The sequence below is a fragment of the Schistocerca americana genome, chromosome 9 (assembly GCF_021461395.2).
Source record: "Schistocerca americana isolate TAMUIC-IGC-003095 chromosome 9, iqSchAmer2.1, whole genome shotgun sequence".
In the NCBI taxonomy this organism is placed as follows: Eukaryota; Metazoa; Arthropoda; class Insecta; order Orthoptera; family Acrididae; genus Schistocerca; species Schistocerca americana.
In genome coordinates, this window is record NC_060127.1 from 3838706 (window position 1) to 3858675 (window position 19970).

The window sequence follows — 19970 nt, forward strand, 5'->3', positions numbered from 1 at the left end:
CCTCAAAGCTACCCATTCTTCTTCTACTGTATTTCTTTCCCCCATTCCTGTCAATTGTTCCCTTATGCTCTCCCTGAAACTCTGTACAACCTCTGGTTCTTTCAGTTTATCCAGGTCCCATCTCCTTAAATTCCCACCTTTTTGCAGTTTCTTGAGTTTTAATCTACAGCTCATAACCAATAGATTATGGTCAGAGCCCACATCTGCCCCTGGAAATGTCTTACAATTTAAAACCTGGTTCCTAAATCTCTGTCTTACCATTATATAATCTATCTGATACCTTTTAGTATCTCCAGGGTTCTTCCACGTATACAACCTTCTATCATGATTCTTAAACCAAGTGTTAGCTATGATTAAGTTGTGCTCTGTGCAAAATTCTACCAGGCGGCTTCCTCTTTCATTTCTTAGCCCCAATCCATATTCACCTACTACGTTTCCTTCTCTCCCTTTTCCTACATTCGAATTCCAGTCACCCATGACTATTAAATTTTCGTCTCCCTTCACTATCTGAATAATTTCTTTTATTTCATCATACATTTCTTCAATTTCTTCGTCATCTGCAAAGCTAGTTGGCATATAAACTTGTACTACTGTAGTAGGTGTGGGCTTCGTATCTATCTTGGCCACAAGACTATCCATGTAAAGACCTTTAATTGCTTGCAAAAGTTTGCCTCCTATTCCATAATCTCGTAGAACAGACAATAGCTTCCTCCTAGGCACCCGGTCATATACCTTTTCTACATCTATAAAGCATAGATACAATTCCCTGTTCCACTCATAACACTTCTCCATTATTTGGCGCAAGCTAAAGATCTGGTCCTGACAACCTCTAAGAGGCCTAAACCCACACTGATTTTCATCCAGTTGGTCCTCAACTATTTTCTCGCACTTTCCTTTCAACAATACCTGAGAAGTTTTTACCCACAACGCTGATTAAAGAGATACCTCTGTAGTTGTTACAATCTTTTCTGTTTCCATGTTTAAAGATTGGTGTGATTACTGCTTTTGTCCAGTCTGATGGAACCTGTCCCGACTCCCAGGCCATTTCAATTATCCTGTGTAGCCATTTAAGACCTGACATTCCACTGTATTTGATGAGTTCCGACTTAATTTCATCCACCCGAGCTGCTTTGTTGCACTGCAATCTATTGACCATTTTCTCCACTTCCTCAAATGTGATCCTATTTCCATCATCATTCCTATCCCATTCTACCTCATCTGAAACATTACTGATCGTATTTTCACCTACATTGAGCGACTCTTCAAAATATTCCCTCCATCTGCCCAAGGCATCCACAGGATTATTCACCAGCAGTTTTCCTGACCTGTCCAAAATACTTGTCATTTCCTTCTTACCTCCCTTTCGAAGACTGCTAATTACATTCCAGAATGGTTTTCCAGCAGCTTGACCCATAGTCTCCAACCTGTTTCCAAAGTCTTCCCAAGATTTATTCTTGGATGCTGCAATTATCTGTTTGGCTTTGTTTCTTTCTTCAACATAACTTTCTCTGTCTACCTGAGTTCTAGTATGTAGCCATTTTTGATACGCTTTCTTTTTCCTTTTACAGGCTGCCTTGACTGTGTCATTCCACCAAGCTGTTCGCTTCCTCCTACTTTTACACACTACTGTTCCAAGACATTCTTTAGCCACTTCTAGTACTGTGTCCCTGTACCTTGTCCATTCCTTTTCCAATGACTGTAATTGACTACATTCAACTAACTGGTACCTTTCTGAGATCGCTGTTATGTACTTGTGCCTGATTTCCATATCCTGAAGTTTCTCCACTCTTATCCTCCTACATATGGACCTGACCTCCTGCACTTTCGGCCTCACAATCCCAATTTCACTGCAGATTAAATAATGATCAGTGTCATCAAAGAATCCCCTGAATACACATGTCCCTCACAGCCTTCCTGAGTTCCTGATCTGTTAATATATAGTCAATGACAGATCTGGTTCCCCTGCCTTCCCAAGTATACCAGTGAATGTTCTTATGTTTAAAACAGGAGTTTGTGATTACTAAGCCCATACTGGCACAGAAATCCAAGAGTTGTTTCCCGTTCCTGTTGGCCTCCATATCCTCTCCAAATTTACCCGTAACCTTTTCATATCCTTCTGTTCGATTTCCAATCCTGGCATTAAAATCACCCATGAGCAGAACACTGTCCTTGTCCTTTACTCTAACAACTACATCACTGAGTGCCTCATAAAAACTATCCATCCTATCTTGATCTGTCCCTTCACAATGCGAATATACTGACACAATCCTGATTTTCTTGCTAGGCACTGTCAAATCTATCCACATCAGCCGTTCGTTTACATACCTTATTGCAACTACGCTGGGTTCCATTTCTTTCCTGATGTAAAGCCCTATACCCCATTGTGCTATTCCTGCTTTGACTCCTGACAGGTAGACCTTGTATTCTCCCACTTCCTCTTCTTTCTCACCCCTTACCCGAATGTCACTAACAGCTAAAAGTCCAGCCCCATCTTACTTGCAGACTCTGCCAGCTCTACCTTCTTCCCAGAGTAGCCCCCATTGATATTAATACCCCCCTGCAGGTTTGGGGGTAAGAATAGGCCCGCGGTATTCCTGCCTGTCGTAAGAGGCGACTAAAAGCAGTGTCAAATGTTTCGGCCTTATGTGATGGTCCCCTCTCGGGTTTGACCTCCATCTTTCTAAATTATTCCGAAGAGCGAGCCGATTGGGGAAGGACGCCTTATTTGGTGCATTGTGTCTATCTTGCGTTGAGAACTTTCGCCAGCTTATTCGTCGTTGCATTGCAGTCTTGCCCGCTCTCCATCTCTTGGGCATGGATCCGTTCCTGCGTGCACTTTCCGCCTTCCGATGAGCAGTGCCAGTTTCTGCACAGATGAAAACCATGGACAACGTGTCGCCTAAAATCCAGCACGGTAGCCAGTCCGTTGTGGTGGGGCTGCCATGTACCCTCTTGGTTGTAGCCCCCTGACAACACAGGGATCGCTCTACTGATGCCTGCGCCGTTAACTCCCCACGTATGTCAAGGGGTAGATGCCCATCTCCCTGGGGCATCGGGACTCCCGGCAATGGCCATCCTGCCAGGTGGCCTTTGCTGTGGCTGGGTGGCGCCCGTGGGGAGGGCCCTTGATTGGAGTAGGTGGCATCAGGGCGGATGACCCGCAATGAAGCGTGGTACATCATCTCTCGCTGGCGGCCAGCCGTCAGCAGTCTCTAAGCGTTCCAAAGCTCACTTTAAGGCTCATGTGTATGACCCCAAATCGTTCCCCTCCCTGGCCGCACCATGGAAGGAACGAAAGGCTATGAATGAGAGCGACATATATTCGCCCCGGTATCTCGTCTGTACCAGAGCTGACGGGGAATCGTTTGTGTCTGTGAAGCCTCAGTTCTTTGTCGAACATTTAGAGGCCAAGTTCGGGGAGGTGGAGGGCTTGTCCAAAATGCGGTCAGGGTCAGTCTTAATAAAAACAGCATCCTCTGCCCAGTCACGAGCCTTGCTCGCTTGTACGAAGCTGGGGGATGTTTCTGTTACTATCACCCCACATAAAAGCTTAAATATGGTCCAGGGAATTATTTTTCATAGAGATCTCCTTTTACAGTCCGATGACGAGCTGCGTACCAACTTAGAGCGACGAGGGGTCCATTTCGTCCGGCGTGTCCACCGGGGTCCGAGGGATCACCAAGTTGCCACTGGTGCCTTCATCTTGGCCTTCGAGGGTGACACGTTACCTGAGAAGGTCAAGGTGATGGTATACCATTGTGATGTCAAGCCCTATATCCCTCCCCCGATGCGGTGCTTCAAGTGTTGGAAGTTCGGTGCTTTGTGCTTCCAGCCTCATCTGTCGCAATTGTGGTCGACCGTCCCATCCTGATACTCCATGTGCCCCGCCTCCCATCTGTGTCAACTGCGGGGAGCACCATCCCCCTTGCTCGCCGGACTGTAAGATTCTCCAGAAGGAGCGGAAAATAATGGAATACAAGACCCTGGATAGGCTGACCTGCACTGAGGCTAAGCGTAAGTTTGAACGACTGCATCCAGTACGTATGACGTCCACTTATGCTGCCACTGTCGCTTCTGTTACAGTTCCTATAGCTGCGCCACACAACGTTAGCTCTCAGAGCCAGAGAACCACACCTGCCCCCTTGATGGTGGGGGGCGCTACACTCCCTGTTGCTCCTGCTCCATCTACTTCAGGAGCAACGCCCACCCAACCATCGGGGACACCAGTTCCCTCTTCCCAGCTGGAGAAGCGTAAGACTCCTTCGGCTCCTGTTGCCAGGAAGGGGTCCCTTGGGGACCTCCCTTCGCAAGTTCCGACCGGTACAAAAGCAGACAGCCGCAAGTGGCTCAAACAACAACCGGTCCCTGATCGTAGGGCCTCACGGTTGTCGTCCGTCCCTGAGACTGACCCAGTGAAGCTCTCCCAGCCTGAACGACCGAAGGCAGAGCGAAGTAAGCTAAAAAAGAACAAGGTTCCCAAGAATCCCGCCATTGCAGTGGCACCCGTCCCACTGCTACCAACAAGCTCAGCATCTGAGGACGAGGTCGAGATTCTGGTGTCTGCTGAAGACCTGGATCTCGCCGGTCCCTCAGATGCCATGGATGTCACTTTGTGGGTTCTGAATCGGAGGCCGCGGGTGAACAAGCGGCGTAAATTGTCTTGCTAGTCTCTTCACACCTTCTCCGCCATGGACAATTTCATACTCCAGTGGAACTGCAGCGGTTTCGTCCACCATCTAGCTGAGCTCCGCCAACTTATCAGCCTTCACCCTTTCTTCTGCATTGCTCTTCAGGAAACTTGGTTTCCAGCAATGCGGACCCCCGCCCTCCGTGGCTATCGGGGTTATTATAAGAACCGGGCAGCATATGAAAGGGTGTCTGGTGGTGTCTGCATATATGTCCTTCACACTCTGCACAGCGAGTCTGTCCCTCTCCAAACACCTTTAGAGGCTGTCGCTGTTCGGGTGTGGACGCCACAGGCTGTTACTGTCTGCAGTCTTTACCTTCCTCCGGATGGTGATGCCTCGCAGCATGTCCTGGCTGTGCTGGTAGCCCAATTGCTGCCACCTTTCTTATTACTGGGCGACTTCAACGCCCATAACCCTCTGTGGGGTGGGTCAGTGGTGTCAGGTCGAGGTGCCACCATTGAGCATTTATTGGCACAGCTCGATCTTTCACTGTTAAATGATGGTTCCTTCACACACTTTTAGTGTGGCGCATGTCACGTACTCCGCCATTGACCTTTCGATCTGCAGCCCTAGTCTCTTACCGTCTGTCCAATGGAGAGTGCATGACGACCTGTGTGGTAGTGACCACTTTCCGATCTTTCTGTCACTGCCACAGCGTCAGTCTTCTGGGCGCCCTTGCAGGTGGGCAATGAATAAGGCTGACTGGGACTTGTTCTCCTCCATTGCCGCTATTGGGCCTCTCTCTAATGATGACATTGATGCGGTGGTTCAATCGGTCTCCACCGGCATTGTTACTGCCGCCGAATCTCCCATTCCCCGTTCTTCTGGGTCCCCTCGGCGGCGGACTGTGCCTTGGTCGTCGCCTGAGATCGCTGAAGCGATTAAAGATCGCCGGCGGGCGCTACAGCGTCACAAGCGACATCCATCCCTAGACCACCTTATCGCCTTCAAACGGCTGCGTGCGCGAGCCCGCCTCCTTATCTGCCAAGGCAAGCAGGAGTGCTGGGAGCGGTATGTGTCCACCATTGGCCTCCATGTCACTCCATCGCAGGTCTGGGCCAAGATTCGTCGCGTCTAAGGCCATCGGACCCCTGTCAGCGTCCCTGCGCTCTCACTGAATGGAGCAGTTTGTACTGACTCCGACGTCATTGCAAACCACTTAGCAGAGCATTTTGCTATGATTTCCGCTTCTGCGAATTACCCTAAGGCCTTCCGCTCCATTAAAGAGCGGATGGAACGTCGGAGCCTCTCGTTTCGCACCCACCATCCAGAATCTTACAATGCTCCATTCAGTGAGTGGGAATTTCGCAGTGTCTTGGCCGCTTGCCCTGATACCGCTCCTGGGCCAGATGGCATCCACTGTCAGGTGCTGAAACACCTTTCAGTGGACTGCCAGCGAAGGCTTCTCGATCTTTTCAACCGCATATGGGTCGAGGGTGAGTTTCCGTCGCAATGGCAGGAAAGTATTGTTATCCCCATTCTGAAACCGGACAAGAACCCTTTGGAGGTGGACAGCTACCGTCCCATTAGCCTCACCAACGTTGTTTGCAAGTTGCTTGAACGGATGGTGAGCCGGCACTTGAATTGGGTACTGGAGTCACGGGGCCTTCTGGTTCCATCTCAGGGTGGGTTCCGTAAAGGCCGCTCCGCCACCGACAATCTGGTGAGCCTGGAGTCGGCCATCTGTACTGCTTTTGCCCGCCGTCAGCTCCTGGTCACTATCTTTTTCGACATGCAGAGGGCGTACGATACGACATGGCGTCATCACATCCTTTCTACGCTTCATGGATGGGGTCTTCGGGGCCCTCTGCCGATCTTTATCTGCAATTTTCTGTCGTATCGTACCTTCCGCGTGCAAGTCGCAGCCTCATATAGTTCCTCTCACGTCCAGGAGAATGGCGTGCCACAGGGTTCTGTTTTAAGTGTCTGCCTGTTTTTAATAGCCATTAACGGGCTCACTGCGGCCTTGGGAAATCCTGTCTCCGCTTCCCTGTATGCTGACGACTTCTGCCTTTACTACAGCTCTACTGGCATTGCAGCTGTTGAACGTCAGCTCCAGGGCGCTATCCGCAAGGCACAGTCTTGGGCTGTAGCGCACGGTTTTCAGTTTTCGGCTGCCAAGACCCGTGTTATGCATTTCTGCCGGCGCCCGACAGTCCATCCTGAGCTGCGGCTTTATCTTGCCGACGAACTCCTTGCTGTGGTGGAGACCCACAGGTTTTTGGGTGTAGTTTTTGATGCCCGGCTGACTTGGCTGCCTCATATTCGGCAGCTTAAACAGATGTGTTGGCGGCATTTGAATGCTCTGCGATGCCTGAGCCACACCAGGTGGGGAGCCGACCGATCTACTCTCCTACGGCTCTACCAGGCATTAATCCACTCTCGTCTGGATTATGGGAGCCTGGCTTATGGCTCAGCATCCCCATCTGCGTTGCGGGTGCTGGACCCAATACTACACAGCGGGATCCGACTTGCCACTGGTGCCTTCCGCACCAGCCCTGTGGACAGCATACTTGTGGAGGCAGGTGTTCCTCCACTGCGGCTACGACGCCAACAATTACTGGCTGCTTATGCTGCCCATGTTTTTAACTTGCCCGGGCATCCAAATTACCGTGTCCTGTTCCCGCAGTCAGTCGTCCATCTGCCAGTTCGTCGGCCCCGATCGGGTTGTCCGATCGCTGTACGCGTCAAGGAGCTTCTCTCTGGGCTTGGGTTTTTCCATGTTCCACCTCCTTTCCAGGCACCTCTGCGTACACCCCCGTGGTGTGTGCCTCGCCCTTGCCTTCAGCTTGTCTTGGCACAGGGCCCGAAGGACTCAGTCCCTCCAGAGGCCTTCCGCCGCCGCTTTTATTCCATCCTAGCCACGTATCAGGGCTCTGGCATTGTTTACACTGACGGCTCGATTGTTGCTGGTCGAGTCGGTTATGCACTAACTCTAGGGGACCATTCCGAACAACGTTCCTTGCCGGCTGGCTGCAGCGTTTACACTGCTGAGCTGGTCGCCATCTTTCGAGCCCTAGAGTATATCCGCTCCTGCTCAGGTGAATCCTTCATTATCTGTAGCGATTCCCTGAGCGGTTTACGAGCTCTCGACCAGTGTTTTCCTTGTTCTCGTCTGGTGCTGGCTATCCATGAGTCCCTGCATACTCTTGCATGTCGCGGCCGCTCTGTGGTCTTTGTGTGGACCCCAGGCCATGTTGGGATACCCGGCAATGAGAATGTTGACCGCCTGGCGAAAGAAGCCACCAGTAAACCACCTCTGGAGATTGGCCTCCTGGCGACTGATTTGCGGGCACTATTACGCCGCAAAGTTTTCGATTTCTGGGACACTGAATGGCGCAACCTGACCGTGCCAAACAAACTCCGTCGTATCAAGGAGACGACGACTGTTTGGTGGTCATCCATGCGAGCCACCTGCTGGGACTCAGTCGTCCTTTGTCGGCTCCGCATTGGCCACACCCGACTGACGCACAGTTATTTACTGTGTCGTGAGGATCCACCTCTTTGTCGTTGTGGGGCGTCCTTGACGGTCGTCCATATTCTGTTGGAGTGCGCCCTTTTAACTGTGCTCAGGCAGACTTTTGCGCTGCCTGATACTCTCCCTGCGCTTTTAACTGACGACTCTACCGTAGCGGACTTAGTTTTACGTTTTATTCGGGCAGGGGGATTTTATCGCTTAATGTAAATGTGTGTGTTTTTTGTGTTGATTCTGGCCTATGGCCTACGATTTTAGTCTGCTTTTTTAATGCGTTTCGCGGTGGTTGACTTTTCCCTTTTTTCCCTATGGTCGGCCAACCACTGTCACACTCTGTGAGATTTTAATTTGTTTTGTCTGTTCTTTGTCGGAGTATTTCTTGTCCTGTGTCGTGTGCCGTCTTTCCTGTTGTTTGTTTTTATTCTCTTTGAGTGGTTTTAATTTTTTTTTGGAAAAAGGGACCGATGACCGTTGCAGTCTGGTCCCTTTAATCCCACAAACCAACCAACCATTGATATTAATAGCTCCCCATCTCATTACCATTTGTTTGCCAAGTTGTATCTTAGGAGTCCCTGGTTTGTCAGTTACCTCCAAAGGTCCGAGGCATTTTGCTCTGATTGTTGCCAGCATCATATTTAAAGTACCAGGGAAGCAGGTTGCTAGCCTTACTTGCCCCGAGTCTCATTGAGTTTTTACCCCTAACAGTTGAGGGACTAACCGGTGGATTTGGTAGTCTTTGCCGTATGAGCACAAAGGTGACCACGACTCAGAATATGTCAGAAGTGCCCAGCCTTATTCCAAAGTAACTGGTATCCCGACTGTCGGGACCACTTACTTGGCCACTCATACGTTGCTCGTGGTTCATGAACTAGGACATGACTACAGGAACCCACACCATGAACCAGACTGGGGGTGGGGTGTACAAATTGTAGAGGGAGCCCAAGGTTTGAATACAGTAAGCAGGTTGAAACGGATTTACAGCACAGTAACAAATTGCTGACAATGGCCTTAATGGCCGAAAGCTATAATTGTGTGAATCTTTCTGTTGTGCCTAATGCGACTCAGCATCTCTGCTATATGCTATATGGTGAGTAGCAACTTTCCTTCTCTAATATTGTTACATTTCATCCTGGATCTTCGATTGTTTGATTTATAGCACGGAAGTTACATATGGATGCAGGCTTGCATAGGATAGAGCAACATGGAGACCACCTGTGTCAAAGCAGTCTTCAACTACTGCTATTACTACTTCAGCATTTCAAAACTGGTTTTGGACAGTGTCAGAAGCTTGTAGAATATCTACAACTGCTATAAAAGTGTGGCCAGCCGGAGTGGCCGAGTCTGGCTACAGTCTGGCTGGGCGCTACAGTCTGGGACCGTGCGACCGCTACAGTCGCAGGTTCCAATCCTGCCTCGGGCATGGATGTGTGTGATGTCCTTAGGTTAGTTAGGTTTAAATAGTTAAGTCCCATAGTGCTCGGAGCCATTTGAACCATTTTTTTGCTATAAAAGAGGGTTTTTCTTTCTTCACTGTATCGCCTAAAATGATTCCTTTTATCGCTTAGATAAGGTTGCAAAGTTTCTCGTAAAGCACTGTTTAATAAAGATAAGAATTAAATGTATAAATGCATATTTGAACCCTCAGCTTTTTTTTTATTTTAAACCCAAATATCTACAGGTTTCGGTCTTTGACCATCTTCATAAATGAGGGTTAAAATGACATCTTGGGTTGTCGGGTGTTCTGCCGGATATCAGCGTTGTACTTGCACGATATTTCGGTCACGTAGCTCGTAACCTTCATCAGGGTCGACGTGAGACTGCTCCTCGAGTGGACCTGGTCCAGTATTTATGCCTATGGCCCTCCCCCTCCACCAACGGCTGCAGGCACTTCCTCTGTGGTCCGCGCCCATTCCCTGCGGCCTGCTGGAGCATTGCTGCTCCGTATTCCGTCCGCTGCGGTTCTAGGTGTTCCCTCTGCGGTCCGCACCCACCAAATCCGCTCCTGGGGGTTTCATCTACGGTCTGGGGTACCAAGCATTCCCCCTGCGGTCCGCACCCGCTCACCACGACCTGTTGGAGCATTGCCGCTCCGTTTTTCGTCCGCTGCGACTCTGGATGTTCCCTCTGCGGTCCGCGCCCATCAGTCCCACTTCTGGGTGTTCCATCTTTGGTCTGTGCGCCTGGCAGTCCGTCAGGGGCTCGTTTTCCATCTCCATGTCTCTGGTTCTTCTGTTTGTGCAGTGTTGCAGCTGGCCCCGTTGCTCCTTTAACAATTCCAGAGCCGGATCCCAGGCTCTGCTTAGCTGGTACCCTGTGTCACGGTTCATAAGATCGTCAGCCATTTTAATTTCTATCGATTCTCTTATAACACTGTCCCAAAATCTGGGTGTTTGTGCTAGAATCTTGGTATCCTCATACTTCATGGCATGATCTAGTTCTAGACAGTGTTCAGCAATGGCTGACTTAGTCACCTGTCTTAATCTAGTGTGCCTCTGATGTTCTTTGCACCTGATCTCCACAGTTCTTGTCGTCTGGCCAATGTGGGACATGCCACATTGACAAGGTATATTGTAAATCCCTGGTTTTCGTAACCCCAGGTCGTCTTTGACACTCCCCAGCAGTCCCCCGATCTTGTTGGATGGACAGAAAACACACTTGATATTGTGTTTACGGAGGATCCTACTGATTCTGGCAGAAATAGAGCCAGCATAGGGCAGATATGCCACCTTCTTTGCGTCATCTTGGTCTTCAGGAACCTGTGGTATAGTGGCTGGTTGGAGTGCCCTCTCAATTTGTCTGTCCGTGTATCCATTCTTGGAGAAAACTGTTTTGAGACGTTCTATCTCTATAGGTAGATTCTCTTGGTCTGACAGGGCCCGTGCTCTGTGGACCAAAGTCTTCAGAACCCCATTCTTCTGTGCAGGGTGGTGACAGCTGCTGGCCTGCAGATATAAATCAGTGTGTGTTGGTTTTCGGTACACACTGTGGCCAATTGATCCATCTGCTTTCCTCTGGACTAGTACATCCAGAAATGGCAGCTGGCCATTCTTCTCCAGTTCCATGGTGAACTCGATATTAGGGTGGCATGAGTTAAGATGTTCAAGAAACTCATTGAGCCTGTCCATCCCATGTGGCCAGATCACGAAGGTGTCATCCACATACCTAAAGAAGCATGTGGGTTTAAATGTGGCTGTCTCCAATGCCCTCTCCTCAAAACTCTCCATAAACATGTTATCAACCACAGGGGACAGTGGGCTGCCCATAGCTACACCTTCAGTTTGCTCGTAATATTGGTTTCTGTACAGGAAATACGTGGATGTCAGTGTATGACTGAACAGGTCCAACAGAGCACCGTCAAATTTCTCTGCAATCAGTTCTAGTGAGTCCTTCAGTGGGACCCTGGTGAACAGCGATACCACATCAAAACTAACCATGATGTCCGAATCTGTGATGTGCAGTTGCTTGAGGCGTTGCAGGAAATCTTCTGAGTTGCGGATGTTGTGAATACATTTCCCCACATATGGGGACGGGAGACCTTTCGAGTACTTGGCTGTTGTGTATGTAGGTGCCCCAATATTACTGACAATTGGACGTAGGGGCACGCCCTCCTTGTGTATTTTAGGCAGACGATACAGTCTAGGTGGCACTGGCGCTTTTTTCCGTAGTTGTCTGATGATCTTATCGGGCATCCCTGTTTCCTTCAAGAGAGCACTAGTCTTCTTGGCCAACTTGTCCATGGGGTCACACTCCAGAATTCTGTATGCAGGGTCCTCCAGAAGTTGGCGTACTTTCTCATCATAATCCACCCGCTGCAAGATGACAGTGGAGTTCCCTTTGTCTGCTGGCAGTACCACAATGCTGTTGTCTTCCCGGAGTTTCTTGAGTGCAAGCCTCTCCTCGGTTGTGATGTTCGATTTCGGCGGCCTGGCCTTGGTGAGGGCCCTGCAGGTCTCTCGGCGGACTTCCTCTGTCACATTAGGTGGAAGTGTGGGCTGCAACTTGCTCTACTGCACTGACGAAACCTGAAATGGGTACGTTTCTAGGGGTCGTAGCAAAGTTGAGACCCTTGCTGAGTACCTTTAAGGTTATATCATCAAACTGTATGCCACTCAGATTCGTCACAGTGCGTGTCTCTTCCATCTGCTGTGCTTTCTTACTCATGTGGTCAAACTTTGCAGATTGGCAAGATGAGGCATTCCTTCTAGCACACTCAGCTAAAGACCAGGAGGCACGGTCTACCCAATCCCAATCTTCTCTTGTTAAGGAGGCTGCCATGTACAGATGAATGTGTAACAGCTCCCTGGCCACAACATCTAACCTGTGGCGCATATCTCGAATCCTCTCTCTCACCAGTGCCATGCTGGCTCTGCGTTTTATCTTGTTCGCCGCTCTGGAATTGATGTGATGTTTAATTCTGGCAAATACTGGTACCCCATCTCCATCTTGACACCTCAGCAAAAAACTGAGAGAACTCAACATCTTTCCTTTCTTCTGCCAAAGCTTGTCCAGCTTCTTGATATTCTGATACATCTCCTCCCCGTAGAGACTTTTGATGTAACTCTTCAGGCTTTCCCGGTGATCTAATGACATCTTGGGTTGTCGGGTGTTCTGCCACATATCAGCGTCGTTAAAATGGTTTAAGCCACTATATTGTTTTAGTCATTACTTAAAATCCGCAGTGCATGCTATGAATGTAAATATACGACACAGGACTTTAAAAGCAAATTATGAATACTAAATGTGCACAATTTAAGTCTACGAAATGCACACATTTTAAGTAATGACTAATACAGTATGGTGGCTTGAACCATTTTAACCCTCACCCGTGAAGGTGGTCAAAGACCGAAACCGGTAGATATTTTGGTTTAAAATAAAAACAGCTAATGGTACAGAAATGCGTTTCATACATTACTTAACGACTGTTGACAGGCACCTTCCAATAATGTATATAAGAATTAAACAATGGGAAGTACAGGTTGGAATTTCAGCGATATGGAAAGGATAGATTAGTACTCATCGTATGGATGACACATTGTGTTGCAGACAGGAACAAGAAGAAGACTGTTACACATAAAACTTTTGGGGAAGTCCTAAGCAGCCAGCAACAGTGGTTTTGTGTGTGTGTTTCTCTTTTCTGATGAAGGCTTTGGCTTAAAGCGTGTCATTTTTACAGTGAGTAAGGATAAGAATTAGTTCTTCACAACAGATGACACTTTCTACAACTGGTAGGTTGACAAGATGCCAAGTTCTTCTGGAAAACAGCTTTCCAATATTTCACATTAGGTGTGTGTTGCAACCGGCACATCTTGTCCTTGTAGAATGAGCAAGCCTTCATCAATTTGCAAATTGTCAACACTGCTCTGATGTCATTGGTAAGTGTATGAAGCTGATAAGGTACATTCCCATATGTACCCGCTGTTCAGATTTTGTAAGAGTATTCTGCGTTCCTGCCACATCTGTACCCATAGCTGCAAACAATGGTTTGTGTGTTCAGTGGGCTCAAATAAATGAAATTTATCCAATAAGTACCTATGGACAATATTTGCATGAATACAAAAAAAAGAAGACTGGTACTCAGTTTTATGTCAGAGGCTACTTCTTCAGACAGAAGGGGATGGAAGAGGGGTGAAGAAAAAGGACTGGAGAGGTCTAGGGAAAGGGGTAGATTTCGGGAAAGTCACCCAGAACTGCAGGTTGGGGGAGACTTCCCAGGCATTTTAATTGAAGGATAGTAGATCCTTCACCAAAGCAGCATGATCAAATTAAGGTTTAGGGCTTAAAGTGAGATCTTAGATAACACAGATAATTCAGGAGGGGAGAGTGCTTTAGATAAGAGGTTTAGGACACTGTACTGCTGTGACTGGTTCTTGGTATTATGGGTTGTTCTTAGTCTAGGAGGCAGTGGTGAAGGCTGTTGGTGAAGGCTGTGGGATGTTAAGGAGGTTGGCCAAGCTCGGTTCGTAGGAGAGGAGTGTTGGTTGATGGTGTGGCTGTTTAGGGAGCTACAGAGGGACTGGAAGGGAAATACCACTGTTGAAGTAGTTTAGGAGAAGGTGGGATAGCTTTTTAAGGTGAAGTCTGGTATGTTGATGCAGTTTGAAGTTGGCTTGGTGGGTGATACCATCCAAGGAAACATGAAGTATAGATAACTGCAGGATTTTGTAGGAGTAGTGAAGTCTTGTGGAGTGGAAATTTGCAGATGAGGGATGCAGGTCACAGAATAGCCGGATAAGTGTAAGAGATTGGTACATTTGAAACTGTAAAAGAGCCTGGTGTAGAGCAGGATTAAATCCAGAAACAGGGACTTCCACTGTTAACCCTTTGAGAGTAACTCCCAGGGATAAGTAGTTTTCAAGAAATAGACTGTAGGACATTAATTTTGATAGTGCAAAAGCATGTTTTCAAAAAGAACTGATGTGTAATGGGATGCAACATAGCAAGAATGAATGGTCTGGAGTGTTGGAAATGGTAGGAGTGTCAAAAAAGAAAAGCAGAGTTTGGAAAAAGATAGAAAAATGGAAGAAAAGCAAGGAAAAAAATTCAGAAAAATCAGAAAGAGGTAATGAGGGGATGATCTATATGATGCAGAAAAAAAGATTGGGAAAGCCGTGAAAACAGACAAAATTTTAAAAATGGAGTAAACTGAAAGAGGTTCACAGGAGAAAAATGTAAACTACTTAGCATAGTAATTAAAGAGATGTAGGAGACAGCAGTGAAAGTCGATCAGAGTGGTCTGGTGAAAAACAAACGCACAAAAAGCATGAAGGAATTACTTATAAACAAGGTAAGTGGAGGATGGGAAAAAAATAGCTGTCAAATTTGCAAATAAATTGGTGAAAGACGATCAGGAGAAGGCCCTGCAGTGTATTGAACTGTAAATTATTATATAGAAATTCGTAAATAACAATGGAATTGTTATATGCAAATAAAAATGGACCTGCCTGTGTGCACGGAATTCAGTACTAGAAAAGAAGTAGGGTCAAAGTGTTGATTAATCTTGGTGATACAGATAAATAGACAAACACATTAGCACGTAAAATAGAAAACAGATGACAGTTTGAACGAGACAGACGATGAGGGTTGCATGTAAAAGGATGATGGTGACATGGGCTAATACAATAATGAAAACAATTATTTTTGACAAAATTATTTAATTGGATAGATAAAAAAATCTACTAACCAAGTGGCAGCAGAACACAAACGTAAATGAAGGTTATAATTAGGTGCGCTTTCGGAGCCAGTGGCTCCTTCCTCGGACAGAAGGGTTGAAAGGGAAGGAAGAGAAGTGAAGAAAAGGACTAGTGAGGTTTAGGAATAGGGAGACTTTGGAAAACTCTCCCAGAACCCCATCTCAGGGAGACTTGATGGACAGGACACAAAGGAATGATTGGTTGTTGAAGACTGCACTTAACGAGATTTGGTATCCTGATAGCTAAAGGGTGGAAGATACTGCAATATGCAATAAAGAGATTACTGTCAAAACATGGTGCACAAGTTAATAAGAACTAAGTGCTTTTATATGTGGAAGAGGTGGGGGCAGGGAAAAATACACACATTTGGAAAAGAAAGGATATAGAAAACTAAAAGGAGAGGAATACTGAGACTGAAGAAATTAACCTAAATTAGGACCATGTGGGTGTCGAGAACTGAGGACTGTTGTAATGTCAGTTCCCAGTTGTGGAGTTCTGAGAAACTACTGTCTGGTGGAAGAATCCAATCCACAATCTCTGTATTGCATATTGCTCTATCTTACACCCTTAAGCTCTCATCTGATGCAGTCCCCAACAGTATTTCCCTCTCATCATGTCTGGTGAGTCTCCCCTGACCCAGGGGTTCTAGTTAATCTTTGCAAACTCTCCCCATTACCCTAAACTTCACAAGCCCTTTTCCTTCTCTGCTATTTCTTCCCCTTCAGCCCTCCTGCCAGGAGGAGGAGGAGTCACTGGCCCTGAAAGCTTTATCTGTGTATTTTCCTGCTGTTTCTTGGTGAGTAAATTTTTTATCTATTGAATTACATTATATATATATTTTCAAAAATTAATTTCAAAGACACGTAATAAGGATAACATTGTGCTCAGCTAAACATTAACAAATTGTAATGCATGTTTGACAGACATCATGTATGGACTTGATGAATGCAGGTCCCACCAATGTATTGGCTGTCAAATACACATTATAATGTGTTAATGTTTAAATTCTGTACATAATGCCATTCTTATTATGTATCTTTGATATGTACTCATATTCTGTGATAAGACAGGTTTATAAGTACAGATATTATGTTACCTTGAAGATGACATATCATTTAGGCATGTCAGATATTTTGTGACATTTCAACTTGCACTTGAGAATGACTGTAAAGCCGAAATCATGATGTGTGAAGTAAATTAATAGTAATTTACAGTCAAATAGCGTAAATTTCTTTCAGAAATGCACCTGCTAGATGTTTGTGGTTAAGCACCACTTACTATCTTATAGCATGTTTTTGGGCAATGAAAACATTCTTTTCTAAAGATAAAAATCAAACAATGGAAAATCCAGGATGGAATGTAACAATACCAGAGAAGGAAAGTTGCTACTCACCATATAGCGGAGATGCTGATTCGTGATAGGCACAACAAAAAGATTCACACAGTTATAGCTTTTGGCTCCTGTTGTCTCTACTGTATTTGACAAAAGACTTTTTGTTACCATTATTGTGCTGTTTATTTAGAATTGGTGGCACAAGTTCCCTATAAAGGCCCAGTCAGCCTCATTTAATTTATGATCAAATTGTAGTATTAGATATGCACGTTGATAGCATTTTTGAAAAAATTTGTTTTAAGAAAAAATTATGGCTGAGGGTGGCTGATTCATTGGTTTGTCTTGTTTTCAGGTTGGGGATAGGGTGACTCCGAAACTGGAGGAGCCTGCAGCAGCAACCAGTAAGTAACATCTGTGCATTATTTGGCACTGTGGTGAGAGAGGGGGAAAGTGTGCAAGTTGTTTCAAATGTTCAATTGTGTCACCTGAATTATGGTAATTTATACTGTGTGTCAGCATTCATTTAGCTATTTTGTGTGTTTGTGGAGATTAGTAAGTAATTAACTACAGTTGACTGTTTGACCAGTGAAAGCAGCACAGGACAGATGTAGATGCACAAGTGTTGTCATCATCATCTTTGTCTTCAATCCAAAGACGGATTTGTGCCACAAATTTCTTGTCTCCCCAGTTCTGTCTAGTAACTTCTTATTAGTTATGCAATCTACTCATCTGATCTTCAGCATTCTTCTGTAGCAGCACATTTCAAAAGCCTCTATGCTCTTCTTGTCTTTGTTACTTCCATACATGGTAAACTATCTTCAGTTTTAACATATTTCTCTTCTTCAGAAACACTTTTCTTGCCGTTGCCAGTCTGCTTTTTATCTCTTCTCTACCATCAGTTATTTTGCTGCACAAATAGCAAAACTCATCTACTACTTTTACTTTTAATGCCTTGTTTCTCAATATAATCCCCTCAGCATCACCTGATGTTAATTCAACCACATTCCATAATCCTTGTTTTGCTTCTGTTGATTTTCATCTGATATCCTCCTTTCAAGACACTGTCCATTCCATTCAACTGCTCTCCAAAGTCCTTTGCTGCCTCTAACAGAATTACAATGTCATTGATAAACTTGAAAGTGTTTATTTCTTCTCCCTGAAATTTAATTCTTATTCTGAATTTTTCTTTAGTTTCGTTTACTGCTTGCTCACTGTACAAATTGAAAAATTTCAGGAACAGGCTAGAATCCAGTCTCACTACCTTCTCTATTCGTGCTTCCCTTTCATGCCGCCGACTCTTATACTTTCGTCTGGTTTCTGTAAAAGTTGTAAATACCTTTCACTCCCTGTATTTTACCACTGCTGCCTCCAGAATTTCAAAGAGATCATTTCACTCAGCTTAGTCAAAAGCACAAATGCCATAAATATTAGTTCCTTCTGTAAATAATTTGTGTTAGTATTATGCAACTGTGACTTATAAACCTGTAGTTCAGTAATATTCATACCTGTCAGCAGTTGCTTTCTTTGGAATTGAAATAATTACATTTTTCTTGAGCTTTGAGGGTATTTTACCTGTCTCATACATCTTGAACACCAGGTGGAATAATTTTGTCATAGCTGGCTCTCACAAGGCTATCGCTAGTTCTCACAGAATGTCATCTACCCCAGGTGCTTTGTTTCAACTTAGGTCTTTCAGTGCTCTATCAAATTCTGCTCGCAGTATTGTATCTTCTGTCTCATCTTCATCTACATCCTCTTCCCTTTCTATTATCTTAACTTCATCTCCCTTGTATAGATCCTATAAATATTCCTTCCACCTTTCTATTTTCCCTTGCAAGCTAACATCCCAAAGGTGTTCGGGGTCACATGCGGTTCCTCTTCATCGAAATGTCTTGGCTCAAACTCGTCTAGGGGTTGAACTGCATGTGTCGCGTTACACCTCCAAATTAGACACTTGTGACCCTGTGGTTAAATTGTCTGACTGATGGCAAGTTTGCGAAATTGTATGAAACGAAGTTAATGTAACATATTACAGTAATAATAATAATATTGGTAACTAAATTAATAACCCATAAATGATGTAAGCCACACAGTAGCGATTTGGTTAGAATAATGTTTATTCAGAAAGAAAACTAATAGCGAAAGTGGTCATATTTAGAATTACTATTACACGTGAGTGCATATCCGTTTGACACAGTTTGATCATTAACAGTCTCGTTGTGAAACATAAGTCCACCTTAATATTTACACCGCTCAGAGACTAAGTCCCACGGTACCACACAGTGCAAAATTTTTTAAGTCGTTTCACTTCCTAGCTGCCTAAAGACCGACTGTCCGCTTTCGCATCTCAGTCCGAACTGTACCCTTCAGTGTCTTCAGCCGAACTGTCCACTTTCGCATCTGCACCAGCCATGTCCCTCTGCTAGTCCCCAGCCGCACTTCTCGCTCGCCGAACGTACTCGCTCAACTGACTAGTGCAGTTCCCTTTCCTGAAGTCGTCCATCTGATTGGCCACAGCTTATTCTACATTATTTTACATTTTAAAATATTTAAATAATCAAAGCTTGACCAGAATGAGATTTTCACTCTGCAGCGGAGTGTGCACTGATATGAAACTTCCTGGTAGATTAAAACTGTGTGCCGGACTGAGACTTGAACTTGGGATCTTTGCCTTTCGCGGGCAAGTGCTCTACCACCTGAGCTACCTAAAAACGACTCACACCCTGTCCTCGCAGCCTTACTTCCGACAGTACCTCATCTCCTACCTTTCAAACTTCACAGAAGCTCTCCTTCGAAACTTGCAGGACTAGCACTCCTGTAAGAAAGGATATTGCAGAGACATGGCTTAGCCACAGCCTGGGGGATGTTTCCAGAATGAGATTTCACTCTGCAGTGGAGTGTGCGCTGATATGAAACTTCCTGGCAGGTTAAAACTGTGTGCTGGACTGAGACTTGAACTCGGGACCTTTACCTTTCGCGGGCAAGTGCTCTACCGTCTGAGCTTGTCCCAATTAGCTTTGTATTTGTATTTCACTGAAAATAGTGCTCAACGGTGTAAATATTGACAGAATGTACTCAGTGCCTCGTTTTATTCACTTGTGGTACCTGCTGTTGACAACAGTAATGCCCTTCTTACTTCACTGCCCTCAACTTTGCATGCAGTACTGCTCGGTTCTGTCTAGTGTTTTGTATTCCGGTGTAGTTAATTGCAATACATGGCACTTTGGAAGGGTTTTCTTACGGAGGTATGCACCTCAAATACGGGTTCACGGAATGCGGTGTTC

At 45.8% G+C, this 19970-nt stretch overlaps 1 protein-coding gene across 1 annotated transcript in view; it reads left to right on the forward strand.

Annotated features, from left to right (window-relative positions):
- The window catches only part of LOC124550893 (fibrous sheath CABYR-binding protein-like), a 114195-nt gene that overhangs the window by 45085 nt on the left and 49140 nt on the right, over positions 1-19970 (forward strand). Inside the window, exon 9 of the mRNA XM_047125669.1 lies at positions 17039-17087. Coding sequence (XP_046981625.1) covers positions 17039-17087 — 49 coding nt within the window. The remainder of the gene's footprint in view (positions 1-17038; positions 17088-19970) is intronic.